The 21,393-nt window shown below is 46.3% G+C and overlaps 1 protein-coding gene across 2 annotated transcripts; it reads left to right on the top strand.

Annotated features, from left to right (window-relative positions):
- Window positions 1–3,514: 3,514 nt before the first annotated feature.
- ANAPC5 (anaphase promoting complex subunit 5) lies at window positions 3,515–17,498 on the top strand (the record flags this gene model as incomplete). Of its 2 annotated transcripts, none has more annotated exons than XM_084271938.1 (17): window positions 3,515–3,718; window positions 3,842–3,921; window positions 4,778–4,887; window positions 5,262–5,457; window positions 6,656–6,722; window positions 8,363–8,464; window positions 9,524–9,714; window positions 10,668–10,749; window positions 11,236–11,325; window positions 12,211–12,353; window positions 12,833–12,968; window positions 13,208–13,282; window positions 14,064–14,185; window positions 15,240–15,347; window positions 15,879–16,026; window positions 16,633–16,795; window positions 17,195–17,498. In XM_084271938.1, 17 exons carry the CDS (start codon window positions 3,515–3,517, stop codon window positions 17,407–17,409), a joined length of 2,232 nt encoding a protein of 743 aa, XP_084128064.1. In that variant the 3' UTR covers window positions 17,410–17,498. The 2 variants fall into 2 exon arrangements, with proteins under 2 accessions (XP_084128064.1, XP_084128063.1); XM_084271937.1 differs by having other exon boundaries at window positions 12,172–12,353.
- Between the last annotated feature and the right edge of the window lie 3,895 nt (window positions 17,499–21,393).

Below are 21,393 nucleotides of genomic sequence, written 5' to 3'. Positions count from 1 at the left end.
ATAATCTTTAAATAACCAAAAAAGGGTTTTTTTAAACTTTTAAAATGCAGTTTTAGCTAGCGCCTAGGTGCCATTGTGTTATTATGTCTGGGGTGCATTAAAAGGAGTGTGGCCAGCAGGTCAGTGAGGTGATCCTCCCCCTCTACTCTGCCCTGGTCAGGCCCCACCTGGAGTATTGTGTCCAGTTCTGGGCTCCCTGGGATAAAAAAGACAGGGATCTCCTGGAGACAGCCCAGTGAAGGGCTGTGAAGATAATGATTAAGGGCCTGGAGCATCTGACCTACAAGGAAAAAGGCTGAGCGAGCTGGGGCTGCTCAGCCTTGAGAGAAGAAGACTGAGAGGGGATCTGATCAATGTTTATCAATATCTGAAGTGTGGGACACAGGGGGAAATGGGCAGCCTCTTCTCAGTGTCTGTGGGAACAGGACAAGGGGTGATGGCCTCAAGTTGGAGCAGAGGAAGTTCCACACCAATATACGGAAGAACAACTTCACAGTGAGGGTGACCAAGCCCTGGGACAGGCTGCCCAGGGGGGCTGTGGAGTCTCCTTCTCTGGAGATACTCAAGCTCCTTCTGGACCTGTCTGCGAGCTGTCCTAGGGACCCTACTTTGGCAGGGGGGTTGGACTCGATGAGGTTTGGAGGTCCCTTCCAACCCCTATGATTCTGTGATTTCTCTCTGGGGATACAATTAAAAAAACCCACCAAACTAAGAGGTTGTCAGAACCAAAAGCTTTTGATTAGAAGATTATATTAAACAAAACCCACAATACAAACCCAGCTGAGCCTCCAGGAAACCTTTATTTACGTAAGAGCACACAGTGCCAAGAGTGAAAGAGGCCTTTGCCAAAAAGAGGAACAGGCAAAAGCAGCTGAAAAGACCACAAATCAGATTTACCCGTACGAAAGGTTGCAACCTTTTGGGAAATGCTTCTGTTCCTCCATGAGCTTTTGATGTGCCATGAACTTCTACACACAATTCAATAAAAATTCTCCTCCCCCCCAACAGTAGGTTGCAGTTTCAGTCCAAGCAACTGAAAAAGATTGTGAATACATTGTTGGGAGCAAGCATTCACATCTTCCCCACATTTCTCACGTGAGAGGTGGCTCTAAGACACTATAAGAAATATCAGTACAGTTTGGTTTTTATAACCTTCTGTGTCACCTAAATTCTGTAGATTTAGATCCCTGACATACCAAATTACACAAAAGAGCTCCTCATGCAGTCGCTGTAATTGAGGTGAAAGGCTCTGTCCCACAGATGAGCCAACCCAAGCAAAAATCTCCTCTTTAAATTCTTCCTTCAGCTCTGTTAAGAACTCACTGAGAAGAAATCTTTCCCAAACACAGATGTTTTAGGGAGTAACGTGGGCCTGACAGAGCTGAGATCTGGTGACTGTGCTGGCAGCTGCAGTTGCCACTCCCGCCTTAATTTGGGCAGAGCTTGATGAATCATATTCCTAACATGTGATTTGAGAACAACTTTGTTAATGCCTGTCTCAGTTGTAACCACATCGATTATTTTTAAACAAAGAACTTTAACTCCGCCGGCTATTCTGTGACTGAAAAGTAGCGTTTGCAGAGGTTCTATTAATAAAAGACTTGCCCTCACTGAGCCTTCTGGATTGTGCCAAAGAAGCATTAAAAGATTTAAATCTATTAGTGCTAGATGTCCCGTTTTACTTCTGCCGTGAAATAACAAGCGACGATGACTCGCTGCAGCTTGGTAACCCCTGAGGTTTTACACATCATGAGAGAGTGAGGCAGAAAGATGATTCTTCCCAGGAATATTATTTTGGTTTTAATGCAACAATTTGCAAAATTAAATTAAAAAAAAAAAGGTGATTATTGGGCTTTATTTGGGATTTTCAGTACCTGTTAGCATTCACTTTATACGCCACGTAGTACTTTGGAATTACTTTCTGAGAAGGTTTTCAGATCACTGAGACCTGGTTCAACAGATCCAGCGTTGCATGAAAATGCAAGATCCCCCCCAAACCCCGATGGTGGCCATTTAATGCTTCATAAGCTCAGGCACGTTACTCAGGGGTTCCAGCCTATTTTAGGTAAGACGAAAGATGACTTTTTCCATCGCATTACCTAATCATGAATTTAACACGACCAAAATAATCTCTCACTGCTTATCTGGAGGGCTGTTTTTTAGGTGTGTGAGTTTATTTAAATACATTTAAGAGCGTGTTCTAAACACTCTCCACACCACCTGCTGAAGGACTGTTTGACCGCGGAGCTCACGAGCTGGCTTCAGAACGTTGCACAGAAGTGTCAGAACCAGATGTGTGTCATTTCCCTTTTTTTCCCCCTCACAAGTCCCACAAATGCTGGCTGCTGCCCGGCCTTTATCTCATCTCCCACCCCTCCCTGCAAGAGCCTCTCCACCATTTCAGCTTTTCCGCCCAAGCCGTCATGCTTTATCTTCAGGAAACGTCAGTAAATTGCTCTTTGTTACACAACAGCTGTAGTTATTTCCTGCGTGTTATATTCAGTTATAGCTCAATGAGTATTAGTTCATTGAGAGCTAGGAAGCTGTCATTAATTATGCCAGCAACAACTAACTACAACGTTAAGTTTGTTAAATGTAAATGTATTCCAGAAAATTACTCCATGCTTGATTTGCTGCCTCCTCCTCTCACCACCCCCAGGCATGAATCAGGAGCAGCTCGACCGAGATCCCTGGGGACATGCAGATGTACAATAATATTGAGTTTTGTTTTGCTCTCACTTAAAAACCGAGAACTATTATAATAATTGGAGTATTTTCTTTGGGAACATGATGCCTTAATGAAGTACTTCAGCAGATTATTGAGAACATAAAAACTTCTGTGTGGAAATATCCTTCTTGCATCAGGAATTATTGGCAGGAAATCCAATCCAAGGGGAAGGAATTCCCTTCGTGGTGTTCTCTGCTTGCAGCAAGTAAACACTCGCATCGCCTCATGGATCAGTCTCCCCACACGGCCCAAGGAATCCCTTCCAGGCTTCTTCCATGACCAGCCCACGGAGAAGCATCGTGTCCTTGCAGTGTGGGTCTCCTCACCGGGACACTTGTGGTCAGCCCCGCCTGGGACAACCGTCCTGCCTTCCTCAGAGGGCCGCGGCCCTGAGGATGCCCAAGACCTCGCAGGGTTGTGGTTCGGCTGCTGGCCCCACCGAGCTGCAGGGACTGTGGTGGGCGCAGCACGGACGGCCCCGTCCATGGAGAAGACCTGACCAGCCACTGTGATAACGGGCTGCGCCCAACGCCCAGAGACGCCTGGCTGACGGGCTGTGGCGCGGCGGCAGCTCGGAGCACAGCCACTTCGCCCGCCGAGGACCCGCCGGTCCCCGGAACCTCTGCCCCGGCCTCACCGCCGCCAGCCGGCTCCGCGCCGGCTGCGCACAGCTCCACCTCTGATTGGCCGCGGCGCGGCCCGCGTGATGGCGGCGGCGCCGGCCATTGGCTGGCGAGAAAGGCGCGTTTCCCGGGCGACGGGGCGGCCGGTCGGCCGGGGGCCACCATGGCGAGCGTGCACGAGAGCCTGTACTTCAACCCGATGATGACGAACGGCGTGGTGCATGCCAACGTCTTCGGCATCAAGGACTGGGTCACCCCCTACAAGATGGCGCTGCTGGTGCTCCTCAGCGAGCTGGGCCGCGCCGGCACGCAGCTCGGCCTGCTGGAGCGGCGGCGGCTCAACCGGCTGCTGCTGCCGCTGCTGCAGGTCGGGGACGGGACCGGGCGGCTTCGGGGTGGGAGGAGAGGGAGGGAGGGAGGGAGGGAGGACGGGCGACTCCGGGCGCTGCTTGCCTTGCGGTCTGTCGCGACGCGTTGCTCTCCTCCCCAGGGCCCTGACATGCCGCTCTCGCGACTGCGCAAAGCCATTGAGGAGTCCTGCCCGCACCTGGCCAGCTCCGTGCACATCAGGTGGGCGCCGGGGCTACATCCACCCCCCACCCCTTCTCGGGAAGCCCTTAAACCAGGTCTCCACGGGGGAAGAGCTGCTGAGGGTTCGGTATTCGCCCCGCCGCGGGGGAAGGGAGCTCCAGGTCGCAGCTAGCCTGGCTTCCCTACCGCCGGAGCCTGAGGAGCTGCTCCCCCTCCCCAACCTCCGCTTCAGCTGCCCCCTTCCCTCTTGTAGCTTCTCTGTTGGAAGCGTGAAAACTGCCGCTGCAGCATCCCGTGTTTCTGCGAAGGGCGCTGTGGCCACGACCTGTGCGCTCTGTGTCCTCTACCTCTACTCTGTTACCTATTAAGAAGTGCCCCAAAACGTGGGAACATCTAGTTTAAAAAGCCATGTTTGGAGTAAAAACGTGCCTCTATGGTTTTCTTAGTTCTCATAAGTAGGCTGTGAAAGGCACACAAACTGGGCAGTGAAGCCATCTGTTTTAAAGTGTCTCTGCTGTGGGAGGCCTGGTTTGATGCCAGCTAACTCACTAAACAGCTGCACTCCTAGAAGTCAAGTCCAGTTTGCATTCCTGATTGTTTTGTTAAAGCTGGAACAATCCTTTCTGGTTGTTCTTTTTATTAAAAGAACTGTTTAAAAAGGAAAAAAACAAAACCCACCAAAACCTGATTATTTGCCTTATTAATGTTTAATATGTTTTGATTTGGCTCATGAGTATAAAACCCTTTTCCATAATGAATTAGCCACAGCTTGGGTCTGTTTGCATTTACTCATTTTCACTTTCAGTAGAGGAATACATTATTTCATGTAGAAGATTATGTTATTTCATGCATATTATTAATGCTCCTAAAACTGTGGATTTCTTTCCCTGTTTAGGTTAAAGCTTATGGCAGAAGGAGAATTGAAAGATATGGAACAATTTTTTGATGACCTTTCAGATTCATTTACAGGAACAGAGCCAGATGTTCATAAAACAAGTGTAGTAGGTAACTAATCATGTGTGATCTGTATTTGATGTGATGTCTATCATTGATGTAATTTACTCAGGATGTAGCTTTGTTTTTCTTTTTGGGGAGGTGTGAAGATTGCATGATGTGATTTTTCTCTTGCTCAGATGTTTCATCTTAACCAATAATTTTGCACATTGTGCAGTTCTTGCTGATCTTAACAATTTTTCTGTGGTCTCTGACTTTGGCTGCTAAATTCATACTAGATTTGCACCCAGAAGAAGTGAGTTTTGTCAACTGGTAGGCTGAGACCCTTTAACAAAATTAAATAACGTGATTTAAGGTTCTGGTTGTTAAGTCTCTGAAACAACCACCTCACCAACAGTTGTCCTAACAGATGTTTTCCTCTGCAGGTCTATTTCTACGCCATATGATCCTGGCATACAATAAGCTGTCTTTCAGCCAGGTCTATAAACTTTACACTGCACTCCAGCAGTACTTTCACAACGATGAGAAAAAGACCGTAGTCGATGAGAATGATATGGAACTGACAAATACAGAGGAACCAGAGGGGAAGATGGAGAAAGAAGAACTCGATGCACCTTTAAGGTGATATATTAATATTGAAGTTTTTCCTGCTTTTTAAAAAGGATCAGCTTTATTTCAGATTGCCTCTGTGGGCATCAGTGTAAACTAAAGCTTTGCCCAGCTCAGGATGCTGCTCCTGTTAAACCTTCCAAACTCCACGATTGCTTGTCTAGGCCCTGTGCCCGTCCTATCACTAACATCCTGAGCTGCTACACTGAGTAGTGTGATCTTAGTTTGGGTGGGGTTTTTTTGGAAGCCTCATACACACTGCTAGAGCTGGGTGGCCTCTCCGTTTCCTTGGTGCCACCGTGTGGTAACACTCTTAAATGGCAATAGTTTTGCTCTGCATCTCATAGAAGATGGCGGTGCCACATTTTCATGCTCACTTAGGGAATCACAAACTGAGGGCCAGATACTGCCCAGTTTCCTCTTGTCCCACTCGCTGCCGAATGAGTTCTTTGGTTGTGCTGGGCTGTGATGTGCTGTTGGAGAGCTCACTTCTGCTTCTGGCAAGGGAAGGTTGCTCACTAAGGCAAAGTTAAGCTTCGTGGTTTTGGTTTCCCTTTTCACCCTTCTCCAAATGAAACAACTCACATTTATTGACATCAACAATGAGAAGTAAATGCTGAGACTTTTCACCCACTAAAGAGATCCTCCACTGAAAAATAATCCTAAAAGCATTTTGTCTATCCCTGTATTTAAAATGTTCCTTCTAAACTCTTTTTATATAAACTACTTGTGCTTTAACTTGCTCTGCTACAGCCTGAGTCAGTTACCAGCTTTTGGAGCCTGGCTGTATGCTGTAGTTGCTGTCTTTCCATGGAATAAACTTCTCTCTGCTCTTGCAGAACAGCTGTTTTCAGGCATGTTTGTTTCACCATGTCTGTCTGCAGAAGAAAGGGAAAACAGAGCAAAGCCATTTGAATATCTCAACCCCAAATCTTCTGTTTTTCTTTCAGTTTTCATGTGTGTTGTTTTTGGGTAACATTCTTATTGAACACAGTCTCTACAGTTTGAAGATTACCACTAAACTATGCGAAATCTTTTTGATTGCTAAGTTTGATACAGTAGATCTTATTCTTATAGTTTCCTTTCATGCTTTCAGCTCTAATATCTCATAAAACTTGTTATAAACCAAAATGTGAGGTAGCTAATAAAACATGTTTCCTCATACTCTTATTTCATTGCCCTTGTTTCTAACCACTGTGCTTCCTAACAGAGAAGAAGAGATATCTTGCAGTGGGCCACTTTCACAGAAACAAGCAGAGTATTTTCTTTCTCAGCAGGTATGTTGATACAATTGAGTAAATGATCCATAACATGAATTCCAGTTTTAATCCACAGTGTCAAACAGGGTGTTTTCTTCAATCTGTTAAAGATTTGTTGATATCTTGCTCGTAGTTGCTCACTTGGGGCTAAAAGTGTTTTAATCTGGACATGTACACCCTACGGTGGTGTTTGATTCTGAGGTCATTTCTGACTGCTCACCTTGGGTTTGATGTCAATGAAATGTGCAGCTTTGTTGATTATTCCAACTGGTAAATAGACAATGGAGCAGAAATACACATGGGCACAAATGGCAGTGGGTGCGCTGTGTGCTTATGATAGCTTGCTAAACATATAAAATGCATATAATGCCTGGTGTTTCATGCAGGGCAAAGGAACTTCTCTCAGGATCTTCACTGTTAGGGAGTGTTGAGTCCTGTTGCCTGATTGCAGTAAGGTTCCCCTAACTTCATGACCCCCAGTGCAGCCGGTGATGAGGCAGAGCATGCTGTTATCCTCTTCCTCTCTCTGGATGATGAGGATGAAAGTCCATTCTTAGTGTGGAATATATACACATGCACTCTTGTGCATTCTCTCTCTCAGTCTCTGTCAATTCCACCACTAACTCGGCTGAGTTTATCAAGTATCTGGTCCCTGGACTGTTTTGTTTCCAGTTGCCTCCAGCAGAAAGACATGACATGTACAAACGCATCTCTCAGTTGACCCAAAGGCCCCACAGTCTCTCCATCAGTTAAGTCAAGACCTCCAGGTTGGCCTGGACTTCCTCCAGTTCTCTTGTTCAGAGAAAGATCTGGCCTGGATATCTTACAGCTGGTTCAATACTTGGCTCTCAAGTTTACCTTGCTTTCTGCTTAGTCCAGCTTGATGTTGATGAGTGGTCACCCACTGACACACATGCTCTCACTTGCTCAGGTTGCTGGCACCACCGGCACACAGACCCCTGTGCTCTAGCTCCAGCTGCTGGCACTTCAGCCTCCTTACACTTGTGCAGCATGGGGAACCCCTCATCCAGGAGTAGAGTTAAAAATGGGTTTGGATGATATGCCAGACTGCAGTGGTCTGGCACAAGGTGTGGATTTTGACTGCAGTGATGTTCTCTTGGGCTGTGTTCTTTACCTGGTGCGATTCTGTGTAAAGTATCTGTTACTGGTGTGTGTCATTATTTTTCCCCTCTTAATTAGAGTATTATGGAGGAATAGGCATGTTTAGGAGGGTTCTGAAATGTGAAGTCTATTATTCAGTGTTCAGTAATGCTTTTTTTAGTAACTAGATTATTGTAGGGTTTTTAGTAATTGATCTTCTTGCTGGAGCAAACTATGGATTTACTTTCAGTTTCTGAATTTGTTGTGAGGATACACAAGTAATTCCAGTGAGCAATCAGTTTTATTAGTTCTTCAAAGAGAAATTTGAACAGAATTCTTAAAGTACCTTTAAACAGTCATCTGAATAAGCTGTTATTGTACTTGGTCTCTCTGATTATAGAATAAAACTGCCATTGATGTCTCATCATCACAGTAGACAGAACCAGTACAAAATCTTTAATGCTTTCTCCAAGCAGATAACAAACTGACAAGGGTGTATCAAAATACATTTGTAACCCTCCAGATTGAGTTACTTGTCCTTTACTCTTCCATTCTAGGCTTCTTTATTAAAGAATGATGAAACAAAGGCTCTTACTCCAGCATCTTTACAAAAGGAATTGAACAACTTGTTAAAATTTAATCCAGACTTTGCTGAAGCAGTAAGTATCTTTTTCTTCATCCAAAATGGTCATAAAGGGATTTCTTTTCTCTAGGATGGGATTATTTGGGAGTAATTTACTCTGCATTGGAATATAAGCAGATGATAAAAATGTCAGCAAGTTGCATGTAAATGGTTAGTAATTCAGACTGAAACTCCTGAAGGTAGAGAAACCTTAATTAAGTGAAGTATTTCACCATGTGTCTAGCTTTATGCACAAATATAATCCTCTTAACTTTGATGGGACTATGTGAGTGCATTCTAGTTAAACTAAATCTAAAATTTACTTGGTTTTACATGTGTTTTCCTAAAGAAATTTCAGGCCTTGTACTCCCATAGTTTAAGAAATCAGTGTTAAGTGCAATATCTGTTGACTTCGCTTGCAGATGTTTGCTTTAGCGAAAGCAGTGGACAGATCAGTTAGTTCTAGACTTGTGCTGTGAGCATTTGCCTGGTTTCTCAACAGCTTAGTCTTGACCAAGTTCCTTGTGACTTTCTAGCTCTTCCTCCCAGTCGCCCTGGGCTGAGGCAGGCAGCATTTTCCTTGCTCCCAGTTAGAGATGTTGCCTTGAGAGGGCTGCCATAGCAGGGGCTGGACTTCACAACTCCAGAAGTCCTCTCCAGTGTTCTGTTGGCCCAACATAAAGGATTGTACTGCCCAGGTCTCAATGCCAAGAAGAAAATACATAGTTCAAGCATCTCTTTTCTGCCCACACAGCATTTGGAAGCAGTGCTTGTGCTTCTGAGTATCTTCCTGAGTGGGAAGTCATGCCTCCGTTCCCACTCTCATGTAAATACGGGGATGTAGAGGTCTCAGACTGGGTGGGATGATTCTGAGGGCCAGACCTTGGCCTGTGTGACACCTTTTGGAAGATCCTGTTAGGGAAAACATACAATTTTATCCAAGATTTACAGAAGTTCTGCACTTCCCTGGTCATGCGGTGTTTCGCAGTGTCACTTGTCAGGGAGCCCTTCTCAGTAAGAAGATGCATAGTAATTAGAAACAAACCCTTTGCTTTAATAATTCTGTGTACTTAAAGCCGACTGCTTCAATTTTTAGCATTATTTAAGCTACTTAAACAGTCTCAGAGTGCAAGATGTCTTCAGTTCAACACACAGCCTCCTTCATTATTTTGACCGTTTAATTCTCACTGGAGCAGAAAGCAAAAGCAATGGGGATGAGGGGTACGGCCGGAGCCTGAGATACGCCGCTCTGAATCTTGCAGCCCTGCACTGTCGCTTTGGCCATTAGTAAGTTAATTTATTGTACCTCACCACCAAAATAACAGCTTGTTGCATCTCTCCTCAGTGCTGATAGGTAGACCTTCCGGTCAATCCAGAAATGTGTTTGGGAGAAGAAGGGATTTTCTCTGGTTTGATAACAGCTGTAGTTGGATTGGGTTGGAGTTTTCTTGGAATCTCAGTTTGTTTTGGTTTGTTTTTATTTTGGTGTTTACTTGGTTTCCATAATAACTGAGCCATCTACAGCAGGGTAAGCGTTGACATTTGTCTGGGTCTGCTTGCAACTGTTTCCTAGGTATTTAATTTCTCCATTGCTACATTTCCATGACCTCAGGAAGGTCAGTGGACATCGATGCCTATTTTCAGCTATATTCTCAAGAAAGTGCGGTTGGGTTTCTGTTAACATTCAAATCAACAGAGAGCTGATGATCTGGAAAAAGAATAATACTAATAATTAATCAAAAAGCCCACCATCTGAGCTTTTTAAATTTTAAAATGCCATAGGAGTGGGTGTTACTTTATTGACAAGCTGTCTTGCCCATCTCCATATACGGCTTGCATTTATTGACTGCTGTCTGGATGCATCATGCAAAAGATCTGGAGATGGGAAGGATGTCTGCAGAATGGAGAGCAACAGCTTTTCCTAAATAGGCAGATACTTAACATTGTCCCTGTTCAAACAATAACTTTGCACAGTGGTGTGCTCAGGGTTTGAAAGCCCGCTTAGGAGTCACAGTGGCTTTTCTGTAGTGATTTGCAGATGCCATCTTGCTTATTATCCTCAAGACTAGAATATGTTGCTGAAGTGCTCAGAGGAAAACACAGGCTTTCTCAGCAGTCTATTAAATCAGAGTTATCTTCTGAGTGCAATATGCATAATTTAGATATTCCTCTGTATTGTAATGCTGTATTTTAAGCCCTGTGGGAATACTAACATGTTCTCCCTTTTTGTTTGCTGGTAGCCAACAGGCTGAACTTGCTCTTCAGGAAGCGATCCGAATTGCACAGGAGTCCAACGACCATGTTTGCTTGCAGCACTGCCTGGTAAGACAGCAGTGTTGAAAGGGAGGTTAAGTCATGTTTGTCTGTTACCTGAGCCTTTGCTCAGTGACCTGTTGCAGAGCTACTTTGTGGTAGGATCTTGTCCCAGGCATCAGACATTTAAATATGACTGTCCAGCCATGGGGTGACGTTGCATCTGGCACATGGGTCACCCAGAGCACCAAATGGTTTGGAGATCATGGGCTGGTTTCCTTCTGACTCAGGATTACCTTTTTGAACAGGAGTTGTGATCCCCAAGTACTGAGATCTCAGTACCAAGCTTGAAGTTTAGTCTTACATGGTTTAAAGAGACTTAGACTTCATCCTTACAGTCCCTCTGCATTCTCTCTCTTGGACAAACAAAAAGGAGGAGGGAAAGACTAAATTTCCAGTGAGGTTTTGTGCTTTCTGTGTAAAAAGTAAGAGAAGTTAAAAGTGCTTCAGCCGTTAGCTATTTGCAATGAGATTTTAACTTTTTCTCCTTGCCAGAGCTGGTTGTACATCTTGGAGCAGAAGATATTTGATAGCTGTGTTCTGCTGGAGCACTCTGTGAACAAATCTTTACATTTTGGGTTGCCGGTAAGTCCATTTCATTTGTTCTTAACTAGGACAAACAACTTGTTGAGGGGACCCAAAAATCTCTGATTCTATTATTTTTACTCTTCATGTTGTCAAACCAGAGTTCAGTTGCTTTACTGCCAGTGCATTATTGCAAGGCTTGATTGTTTTTCAGGCAGAAGAACTCTCTCTGGCTGCTTGCTTGGCCTCATGCATCATTTTGGCCTTAGGCTGGCAGCACAACCTGCTGGTGCTCCAGGGAGGTTCTCATGCCTCCGCCTTCCCTGAAACTCAGTGCCAATGCCTCTGGCAGGGCTTTGAACACGTTAACTTGTATGGCTCCAGACCAGCTGTGAAATCTTGCAAGGCAGCCTTCCCCTTAGATAGCTTTGTGCCTTGAATCTGTTGGCTGTTAATGTTTAGTTCTGTCTTCCTCAAGACGTGCGATCTCTTTAAGAGAGCCGTTCTAGAAGGAACTAAACTGCTGATGTTGGGAGCTGAGAACAGACATGGCTGCTTGGTGGGGAAGGAGAGGGCAGGCTCTGTGTTTTCACAGCTGTTTCATCACTGGAGAAATCCAGGTAGAAGTCCTGTCATCCTCTTTAAGACTTCTTGAGGGGGGAGTGGAAATTACCTTTCACGTCTAACAAAATGGCATTTGCACATGTGTGGGTGTGCATGAGTGGGTATTTAAAGAACTGCCTGGAGCAGTGTTCCTTTGTCTGTGCTGAATAACATCACCTCTTTAGCATTTTTTTCTTAGTTTAGAACTCTTGCTCCAGTGTAATTTCCAAGCCTAGTGTATGTTCCTCTATTGTCTCTCAACATTGTTGGTGTAGTGTTTATATTTTCTTTACTTCTTCCCAGTACCTTGCTTCCCTGGGAATACAGTCCTTGGTTCAGCAAAGAGCTTTTGCAGGAAAGGCTGCCAACAAACTAATGGATGCCTTAAAAGATTCTGATCTTTTGCACTGGAAACACAGCTTGTCAGAGCTTATTGATATCAGCATAGCACAGAAGACTGCCATTTGGAGATTATACGGCCGCAGGTATTTTGTTTTCTTCCAAACTCTTGGGTTAGCTCGCTGTACTTGTTAGCACATAATGCATTTTGAGTTATTTATATAGGTGTAACAAGTGACTGCATCTCTCCAGTGCACTAAAATAAAGCAATCAGGCTGATTCAGTACAGCCTGAGTGCAATTATTTCCATTCCCTTGTGTTCCTTTAAAACTTGTACTAGAGAAGAGATTGAGTTTCCATTTAGTAGTGGCAAATAGATGATAAGTTATTCCCATGCCCCCATTTTCAGCGTCTCTGTGCTTAGACTGCGTGTAGCTTTTGGTATGTAGCACTTGGTGTGCCTGCATAGTCCAGAGTTCCTGGACAGCAGTTGTTTTACAAGTTTTCATTCTCCCCCAGGCCCCTGGCTTACAAGAAAACATAGACTGTTGTCATAACAAGACCATAGCTTAAAAATGGTTGTTGTTTGTTGCTTGAAAGCTAAAAGATGTTTCTCTTGCACAAGCACCATGGCACTTCAACAAGCCCAGACACTGCTGAGCATGAACAGTCTGGAGGCTGTGAACGTGGGCGTTCAGCAGAATAACACAGAGTCCTTTGCTGTAGTCTTGTGTCACCTGGCAGAGCTACATGCAGAGCAGGTGAGTTTTATGGCCAGTTGCACAAAATGTCACTTGTGGGGGGGAGAGGACGTGTGGGTGTTATTGATAGAGAGTGCAGTTTGGCTCCTGTTTTGTTCTGCCTTTAATGTCTGCACCGGGGGCGAGGAAAATACAGGGGTTTTGCTTGGCAAGTTCTTTCCGTGAAGGTTGTGTTGACATCAAGGTGAGTGTTTCTTGCCCCAGCATATGTTGACCAGAGTGCTGTTTCTGTGTTACAGGGATATTTTGCAGCTGCTTCTGAAATACTGAAACACCTAAAGGAAAGATTCCCTCCCAACAGTCAGCATGCACAGGTAGAATATTTATAATTTAGCCTGACTCTTACACAATAGGATCTGAGTTCCATCACATCTGAATTCTTTCCTCTGCTTGCCTCAGGCAGTGTGTTTGCTAATTTGACTTGGCTCGTGACATCATGGGAAGCTGTGTGGCATAAACCCTACTACAAAAGCAGGAAAAAGATGCCTCTTGTTTTAAGACTGGTGAGATTTATCTCACTGTAGCCTCTGAAGGAAAGGCTGTTCAAATAGAAACATAATTGACAGAGGAATGTACATCTCTTCCTTCCTGAGCACAGATAGGAATTAAGTACTCTGCGTTGATTTGGAGCTTCAATGATCTGTTTGTTTAGTGCTACTTATTTTCATATATTACAATCCAGAAATAACTGAGAGAACAGGCCAGTTTTTGTCTGACTCTGGGAAGCACATCAACACCTGAGTCTATAAGATAGTATTTACATTGAAGTGTTAAGTTTCCATTAAGTACAGCTTGGCCCTTCTCTTTTCCCTACAGAACAAGTCTACCATTTCAAAGTGTTACTAGTGATTTAAAAGAGCTTTTTAATTACTTAAAAAGCAGTCAAATAGGTGAGCTTTGGTATTGAGGCATTAATCCAGAGCTGTGTATTTCTGTTGAAGACAGTAATTTAGTAAATCCAGTAACTGGACTGTAGAGTTAGTTGTGTCTAGACCTAAATAGCCACAGGAGGAAATAAAAAGTAAGTTCTTACTTGGGATTAAAAAATGAGCTTGCACAGCTGCTAAAACTTGTTTCTGGATGTTCTCTGTTTAGCTTTGGATGCTGTTTGATCAGAAAATACAGTTTGAGAGAGCCATGAATGATGGCAGATACCATATAGCAGATTCTCTCGTAGCAGGAATTACAGCACTTAATAGCATCGAAGGCATATACAGGTAAGAAATGAATCTCTGTGCACTTACATGCATCTCCCATGGAGATAATGAAGAAATCAGTGGAATGATTGCTGGCAGTCACATGTGCTTACGTGTTCTTCCCTTTCCTGAACAATTACAGTTATGTTGTCTAACCTGTACTGCTTATTCCATTAGAGCAAGTCCTGCAATAACGATTTCTGGTTGTCTCCCTGGATATTTTAAGAACTGGAATAGCACTGCTGAAGTTGGTGTTATTCTAGAGCTATTGTGAGAACACAAAATGCTTCTTCAAAATTCTTTGTCAGAACTGTACTCAGACCTAGGCACAAAGTGGGGTTGATGTCAGGTAGTGAGGGATCTCAAGCCTAGCCTGAGCACACAGCCTGCATCTGTGCCCTGCTCTCTGCATCTGCAAATGGAACAATATGATTGTGGGTTAAGAACAGTTAGTTCTGTGTTGATTTTCAATTGAGGCAAACCCCCTAAAACCATAGCCAGTGCCAGGAAGCCAGAAGATCAGTGTTCAAGCTGTGGGACCTGATGTTTGCCCTCTTGGAATGGGACTGTTTGTGATTTTCTCTGATCTTTAAATACACTCTAATCAGTGTCTGGGTCCAGGGCAGTGGTGCACATCCCCTGCTGCTGTGTGTTTGCTTCTTACCGCCCTGTTCTTGTTCTTCCCCTGTTGCTCTGTATCCTTGTTAGCTCAAGCCTATTTTAGCTGCTTTACCTCAGACCTGTTTTTCAAATAATTACTTGTGCTTTCTAGCTTGCATGTCCTCCCACTTCTGCTGCCTGTTTGGCTTTTGTTTTTGGCAATCCCTGTTTTCTGTCTAAAGCTGGTTTATGAGTTTGATCCTTTCTGCCTGTGAGTTGTCCAGCTGGAATCACAGATACCTGTTTTTCCCCCTGCCAGTGTGTGCTGCATGCGTACACTTTGTCAGAACACTGTTCTGTAGTTACAAGAAACAGAGGTCACAAAATAGAGACCTCTTTTACTGGGTTCTGAAGAGCAGAATTGTATCTGAAGTATAAAAATATGATCAGTGCTATTTTCTTTCCACCACGGCAGGAAAGCCATTGTACTGAAAGCCCAAAATCAAATGTCAGAGGCACACAAACTTTTGCAGAAATTGTTGATCCACTGCCAGAAAATCAAGAACACTGAGATGGTGATTAGGTAAGAATGTCTTCAGAGTATTTTTAAGAACGTTTTCAGAGTATGAAAGGCTCTTTGCAGTGATTCAGATCATTCATTGCAGTTTGTCTGTGTTCAGACTAGTGAAGCCTTCAGATCTCCTGCTACGATTTGGAGATTATAGAATCATTTCATTTATTAATCATGGTATGGAGGAATCCTCAAAATACTGTGGAATTGAAACCTAGTAATCTTTAATATGTAAACTAAAAGTTATTTCAAAGTTCTGTGATGACTTATGGGAGGAAGGAAACACTATATCCAGAACAGATAGGAAATGGGAGTGTGGGTGTGTAACTGTACCTTTGTGCTAACACTCAGTAGTTACTGTGTTTAGTCTTTTGTATGTAGGGGACATCTCATTTTAAGGGTCTCATTGGAGTTTATTGAATATGCAGCAGTGAAGTTCATAATAAAAGCAGTGCCACTGTGGATGGAATCATTGTTGGGGAAGAAGTGAGTATCTTTCATCCAGATAAACCATTTGTGCTTCTTTCCCCCTGTTTTGGTTAGCGTGCTGCTGTCGGTGGCAGAGCTGTACTGGAGATCTTCGTGCCATACCATAGCACTGCCTGTCCTGCTGCAGGCTCTGGCCCTCTCTCGGGAATACAGTCTGCAGTACTTGGCTTCTGAAACCGTGCTGAACCTGGCTTTCTCCCAGGTATGTCTGATGTGTGTTTTCAGGGGGCTGTAGGGCAGCGTTTATTCTGGGAAGCTGGATACTGTTCTTACTCCTGAGGCTTAAGAACACAACCTTGCTGGAATTAAGGTATTGATTCTAACTGTATACTAGCTGTAGAATCTTCTGAGGAAGTTAATAAAAGTCGAGTTCCATGGGTATCACTAAGATGTGTAGCTATTGCATATAATTAAGCAGGCAAGCATAAATTGGCCCTGCTATAATTTCTTCCATTGTAATTTTTTTTCTGCTAGTATTTTGGCTCTCTAGTAGCACAGTTTGGCATGTGTTTGAATTAAAAATGCTGCTTGTGATGGGAGTTCAGTTATACTGTTTATTCTGAGCTGGCAGACGTGGCTGTCAGCACTGACTGCAGAGGAGAAGCCATGCCTAATCATTTCAGATAGTAGCTCATTTCTACTAACAAGGTTTGACTTTAAAAGAAGATTATGTGGAAAAAATTCACATCCTTGTCCGTAGCACATCACGTTACCAGGAACAGATGTGGCTTCTGCTGGTCTTCTCTGAAGAAGCAGCTGCTCATACCAGTGATTTCCAGTGTTAGACCAGCAAGTCTTTCTCTTTCAGCTGATCCTTGGCATTCCTGAGCAAGCCCTGAATATTCTGCACATGGCAATAGAACCTGTCTTGGCCCACGGAGCTGTCCTGGACAAAGGCTGTGCCATGTTCTTGGTGGCCAAATGTCAAGTGGCTTCTGCAGCTTCCTACACACCCCAGAAGAAGGTCGAAGGTAGCGTGAAGAGCAATTCACCTCACTGAAACTGCGCTTGGAAGTTGAGAAGCACAAACCAGTGTACATACTGGTGTCCTGCTACACAGTCACTCTTAAAGTTTGAAGGATACAGCAGAGCACGTCACCTCGTTATCAGATAGCAAAGTTAATTTGGGATTATTCAACAGATGCAGCATTTATAATGGACTCTTGTTTATCTGCGTACTTGCACACCAGTATTTTGCAGCAGAGGCTGAGTAACAGAAACTAGCTGAAAGACCATGTTGCTAAGACACAAATTGTTTTGAAAAGCTGAGGAATTTATAATTGGGCTCCTTAGAATTGTGCTGTGTTGCTTGGAGTTGTTGTTGTGATATTATCTTAAATGTGACTGTCCCTCTTTTTTTTTCCCCACAGCTTTGGAATCTGCGATCTTGAACCTAAATGAAGCCAAGACTTACTTTGCCAAAGTGGACTGCAAAGAGCAGCTCAGAGATGTTCTCTACTTCCAAGCCCGGCTGTTCCACACCTTAGGCAAGACCCAGGAAAGGAACAAATGTGCCATGTTGTTCCGCCAGTTGCACCAGGAGCTGCCAGCACATGGTGTCCCCTTAATCAATGCCTTCAAGTGATGCATTTCAAGATGAGATTTGTTTGTTTTCCTCTTGTGTGGTTGGGTTTGGGTTGGGTTTTTTTACAAATGTCTTTTTGTTATATTCAGTCATCCGTGTTTCAGAGTAACTGCCAATAAATCATGGTCTTCTCTTGAACAAACTTGTATTTTGTTTGTAATGACTTAAGGGAAAACATAGGTTTCCACCCATTTCACTTTTATTCTCTACTTGAAATTAAGAATAAGAATTGAATGGAGAAAAAAAAAGAAGCAAAGACTCTCTTGACTGCATTATAAACACACTGAGGGGAGTAGCACAGTCACGATGAAATAATATCTGTTCTTAGTAGTGACATTTTCAGAGTCAATGCTGGCTTTATGAACACTCAAGCACAAAAAATAGTGGAAAACGTAGGCGAAGCTCCTTTGTGCTCATTTTAAGTGGTGGAGAATGGGGAGACTCATTTAAAACATGTCCTTGCGTTTAACCTGCCCAGGGTCGCTGTTTATTCTGCAGAAGCAGATGGTGCTGGCAGAAGGGGAAAAAACAGGATTCAGTGGGAAAGGTATAATGGTGCAAGGTCCCAGCATCACTGTGACATGTGTCCTTGTGCAAAGAGAGAAGAGTGCTCAACACAAGCCCCAGCTCAGCTGAAATGTTGTTGTATGTGTTCTCTTCTGGGTGCTGTGGATAACATACCTGCTCTGGTTTTATGGGTGAATAAACTGAGATTGTGGCTAAACAGCCAATACACTGCTGTTGGCTTCTAGAAATCAGACCCTCATTTTGGAAGATTTCAGCTGTAAGTGTTGGATTTTAAGGCAGATGGGGCTGCAATTATATGAGTGTAAACCTTTTCCTGAGTGATCTTTGAGGACAGAGCTTCCAGTCCTTCCACCTTGGGACTATATAAAAGTTGAACATCCTTAGTGTAAACACATGAAGGTTCCCTGCTGGGAAGTGCTACAGCAGACTGGTGGTGTTAGTAATAAAGCAAGACCAGACCTAAACTAGGCTCAACAGGAGCTCTGCCAAGTAAGGCAGGAAGAGAGTAGCTCTAAGATGTGGTTGCAACAAGGTTAGTCCACTGCTAGTTAACACATTTGTTAATTAGCACCCACGATGTTACAGGAAGTGCCTAACCCCGATCTCTGGTGTGGCTTTCACAGGCTCCTGGTCAAAATAGCAGCGTTTATCCATAAAGCCTTGGTGGAAGCATGGCTCAGCTCTGTGCTGGGGAGCTCTACACTGTGGAAGTGGTGGCCACAAGTGAGTCTCACAGCAAAATGAGTAAAGAGGGTTTGCAGTGGCTGTGGCATTTGTTTCTGCTTGAGGTTGAAGCTGTCGCTTTGTGAAGAGTCGATTAGAAAGCTGCAGGTGAGCCCGGCACAAGAATGGTGCTTGATGGGAACGCGCTTGATAAGAAAACCGGGATAATTAGCATGGGAGATGTTTACAAAGGGCTGGTGCCAGCGGGGAGCTAAAGGCCGTGCCGAGGGGCAGCATTGCCTCCATCCCGGTGCTGCAGAGCTGCAAGCAGAGCAGGAGCTGGGCTGGGTGGCAGAGATGGCCTGGCAGCTGCTGTGACATTTCCGAACACCGGCTTTCTACCCCCGCTCCGGGTGAGGATACCTGAAGCTTTGGGTGACCCTTCAGTGACGCTCCAGGGGAGCCCATGCAGGTAACTCAGTTTGGACCCAATGGACCTCGCACTGGAAATCCGGTGTTAACACAAGGGCAGAGGGGATGAATCCCCGACCGAGCACCGGGACGGGCGGCGGGAGGATGCTGGGGATGGTCTGGGGCGCAGGATGCCCGGAGAGGGGCTCGGTCGGCGGAGAAATGGGACCGGCCGGGGCACCCGGGCTGCATCCCGCGGCCGCGCTGCGAGGTAAGGCGGGGCCGCGCAGCCCGGGGCCGGAGGGGGAAGCAAAATACTAAAAAAAAACCCGAACCCCACCGCACAAAACCAAAACAAAAAAAAATCCCACCCCAAAGAACGGCTCACGAGGGCGGGGCGGGCAGGATGCGGCTGCCCGGGGGGAAACCTCCCCTTCCCCGGGGCGGAGCGGGGCCTCCCTCCCTCCTTCCATCCCTCCCTCCCGCCTTCCCTCCTTCCCTCGCTGCCGCCGCCGGAGCGGAACCGAAAGCGAAGGCGGCGCCGGGCGGCCGCGCTCTGGCCCCGCGGGCAGCGCGGCGGCGGCGGCTCCGGGGGCTGCGGCGGCTCCGGAGGCTGCGGGGGCCGCTCCCTTCCGCCGGCGGAACGACGCGTCCCGCCAGGTCGGTGGCTGCGGGTGCGGGCGGGGGAGGCCGGGCGGGCCCGGCCGGGGGATGCGCCCGCGGCTGCGGAGACAAAGCCGCGCCCGGGAGGGACCGGGAGGGCTGCGGGCGTGTGCGGCCGGGGCCGGGCCGGGGATGCCCTCCGAGCATCTCCTTCCGAGGGGGCTTTCCCGCGGGGCTCGCCGTCGGCCTGCGCTCGTGTTTAGGCGGTGGGAGATCCGCGCTGTCATTTCCCCGTCCCGCTTCGGGCGGCCGAGCTGTGGCCGCCCGGGCCCGGCAGCGTCCTCGCCAGCTGCCCGCCGGTCCCGGCATACCCCGGTGGGACCCGCCGGGCTGGCAGCGTCCCCGGCATCGGGATGTGGCGGGGTGGTGGCTGTCACCGCCACGCCAGGCGTCCCGCAGGTCCCGTGGGGTTCCCGCCCGGGGATGCGAGGGCTCGGAGCATCGGGATCGGGGAGAGTTAGGCTGCGGGGTTGGGAAAAGGGGTGGATTTTCAAGGTTGGGGGGGAAAGCGAGGAGGCGGGAAGAGATGGAGGGGATGGAGCTGGTGGAGCGACTGTGCGGGGGTGAGACGCCACAGGTTGGGTGGCTGTCAGTGACCGAGCGTGGTTAGGTGGTGGGATCCTGCGGCCACGTGTGCGGCACGGAGCGTCCAGAGTGTGAAGGTAACAGTGAAGCAATGGGATGACTGCAATGGAGCTGTGGGATTACTGTGCAGCTGTGCTGTGCTACAGGAGCAGAAACCGTCCCTGCAGACAGGACCAGGTGGTCCTCAGGGCCAAAGGGGACCATGCTGGGGGTGGGATGTGTGGTGGCTGTGGACACTGGAGCTGTCTTCATGGTCCCCAGCTGGAAAGACATCCCCTCTCCTGGGTGAAGGAGCTCCATCCCTCTCCTGGCCCCTCCTTGAGTGCTTCATTTTGGAAAAAACAGCCAACAAAACCTGAGAGCCCATCCCTGAGAGTAGAGTGCTGGCAAGGGGTGTCTGATTGACCAGCACCCTTCCGGGGAAGGCACCTCTTATCAGATTGGGGAGGTAATTTGGAGGAGGCTTTGCTTTCAACTCAGCCCTAATGCCTTTTAAGTGGTGTTCACAAAGTGCAGAGCCGCTCTCGTTTCCTCTCTTGTGGGCATTGCGGGCTGAAGTTGTTGTTTCTAGGACAGACCGGAGCCGCTTGGCAGCGCTGGACAAGGTGATGGTGGTGCCTTGAGCTCATCCCAGCCCATGCTCAACACTGGAGTTTACACTCCTGTTTTGGGATGCTCATGATCTGTTCCTTAACCAGTATTAGATCCTATCATCAGGATTATAGAAAGTCTTGGTAAAGATGGGTTTTGACTCCTATTGAAACCGCCGCTGGGTTTTGTGCCATTACCAGTCCAGCCTTTGCAGTTTATTCCACATTCTTTCCCATCCTGAGTCGGATGGGCCAGGCAGCGCAGGAGGCTGTTCTGTTCACCCCAAGGGTGATGAAAAGCTTTGGTGCTCGGGCACAGGGACCCAGCACACATAGGGACTGGGTGCCTCTTTCCAGTATCTCGTTATTTTGGGTGTCCTCTGACTTCTAGAGAAGCCACTGAGAGATTTTTTTCCATTAGAAGTCAGGCAGGGATGCATATGGTCTTTGTATACTACAGTGACTAATATATTTCTGGCAAGGTCTGCACTTGCCCGTAGGAAGGGAAACTGTGATCGATGCCCCCGTTGCTGCAGATGACACC

This window comes from Gallinula chloropus (genome assembly GCF_964237585.1).
Source record: "Gallinula chloropus genome assembly, chromosome: 17".
Taxonomy (NCBI): domain Eukaryota; kingdom Metazoa; phylum Chordata; class Aves; order Gruiformes; family Rallidae; genus Gallinula; species Gallinula chloropus.
Note: the sequence above shows the minus strand (reverse complement) of the source record. Positions and strands in the feature narration are given on the sequence as shown.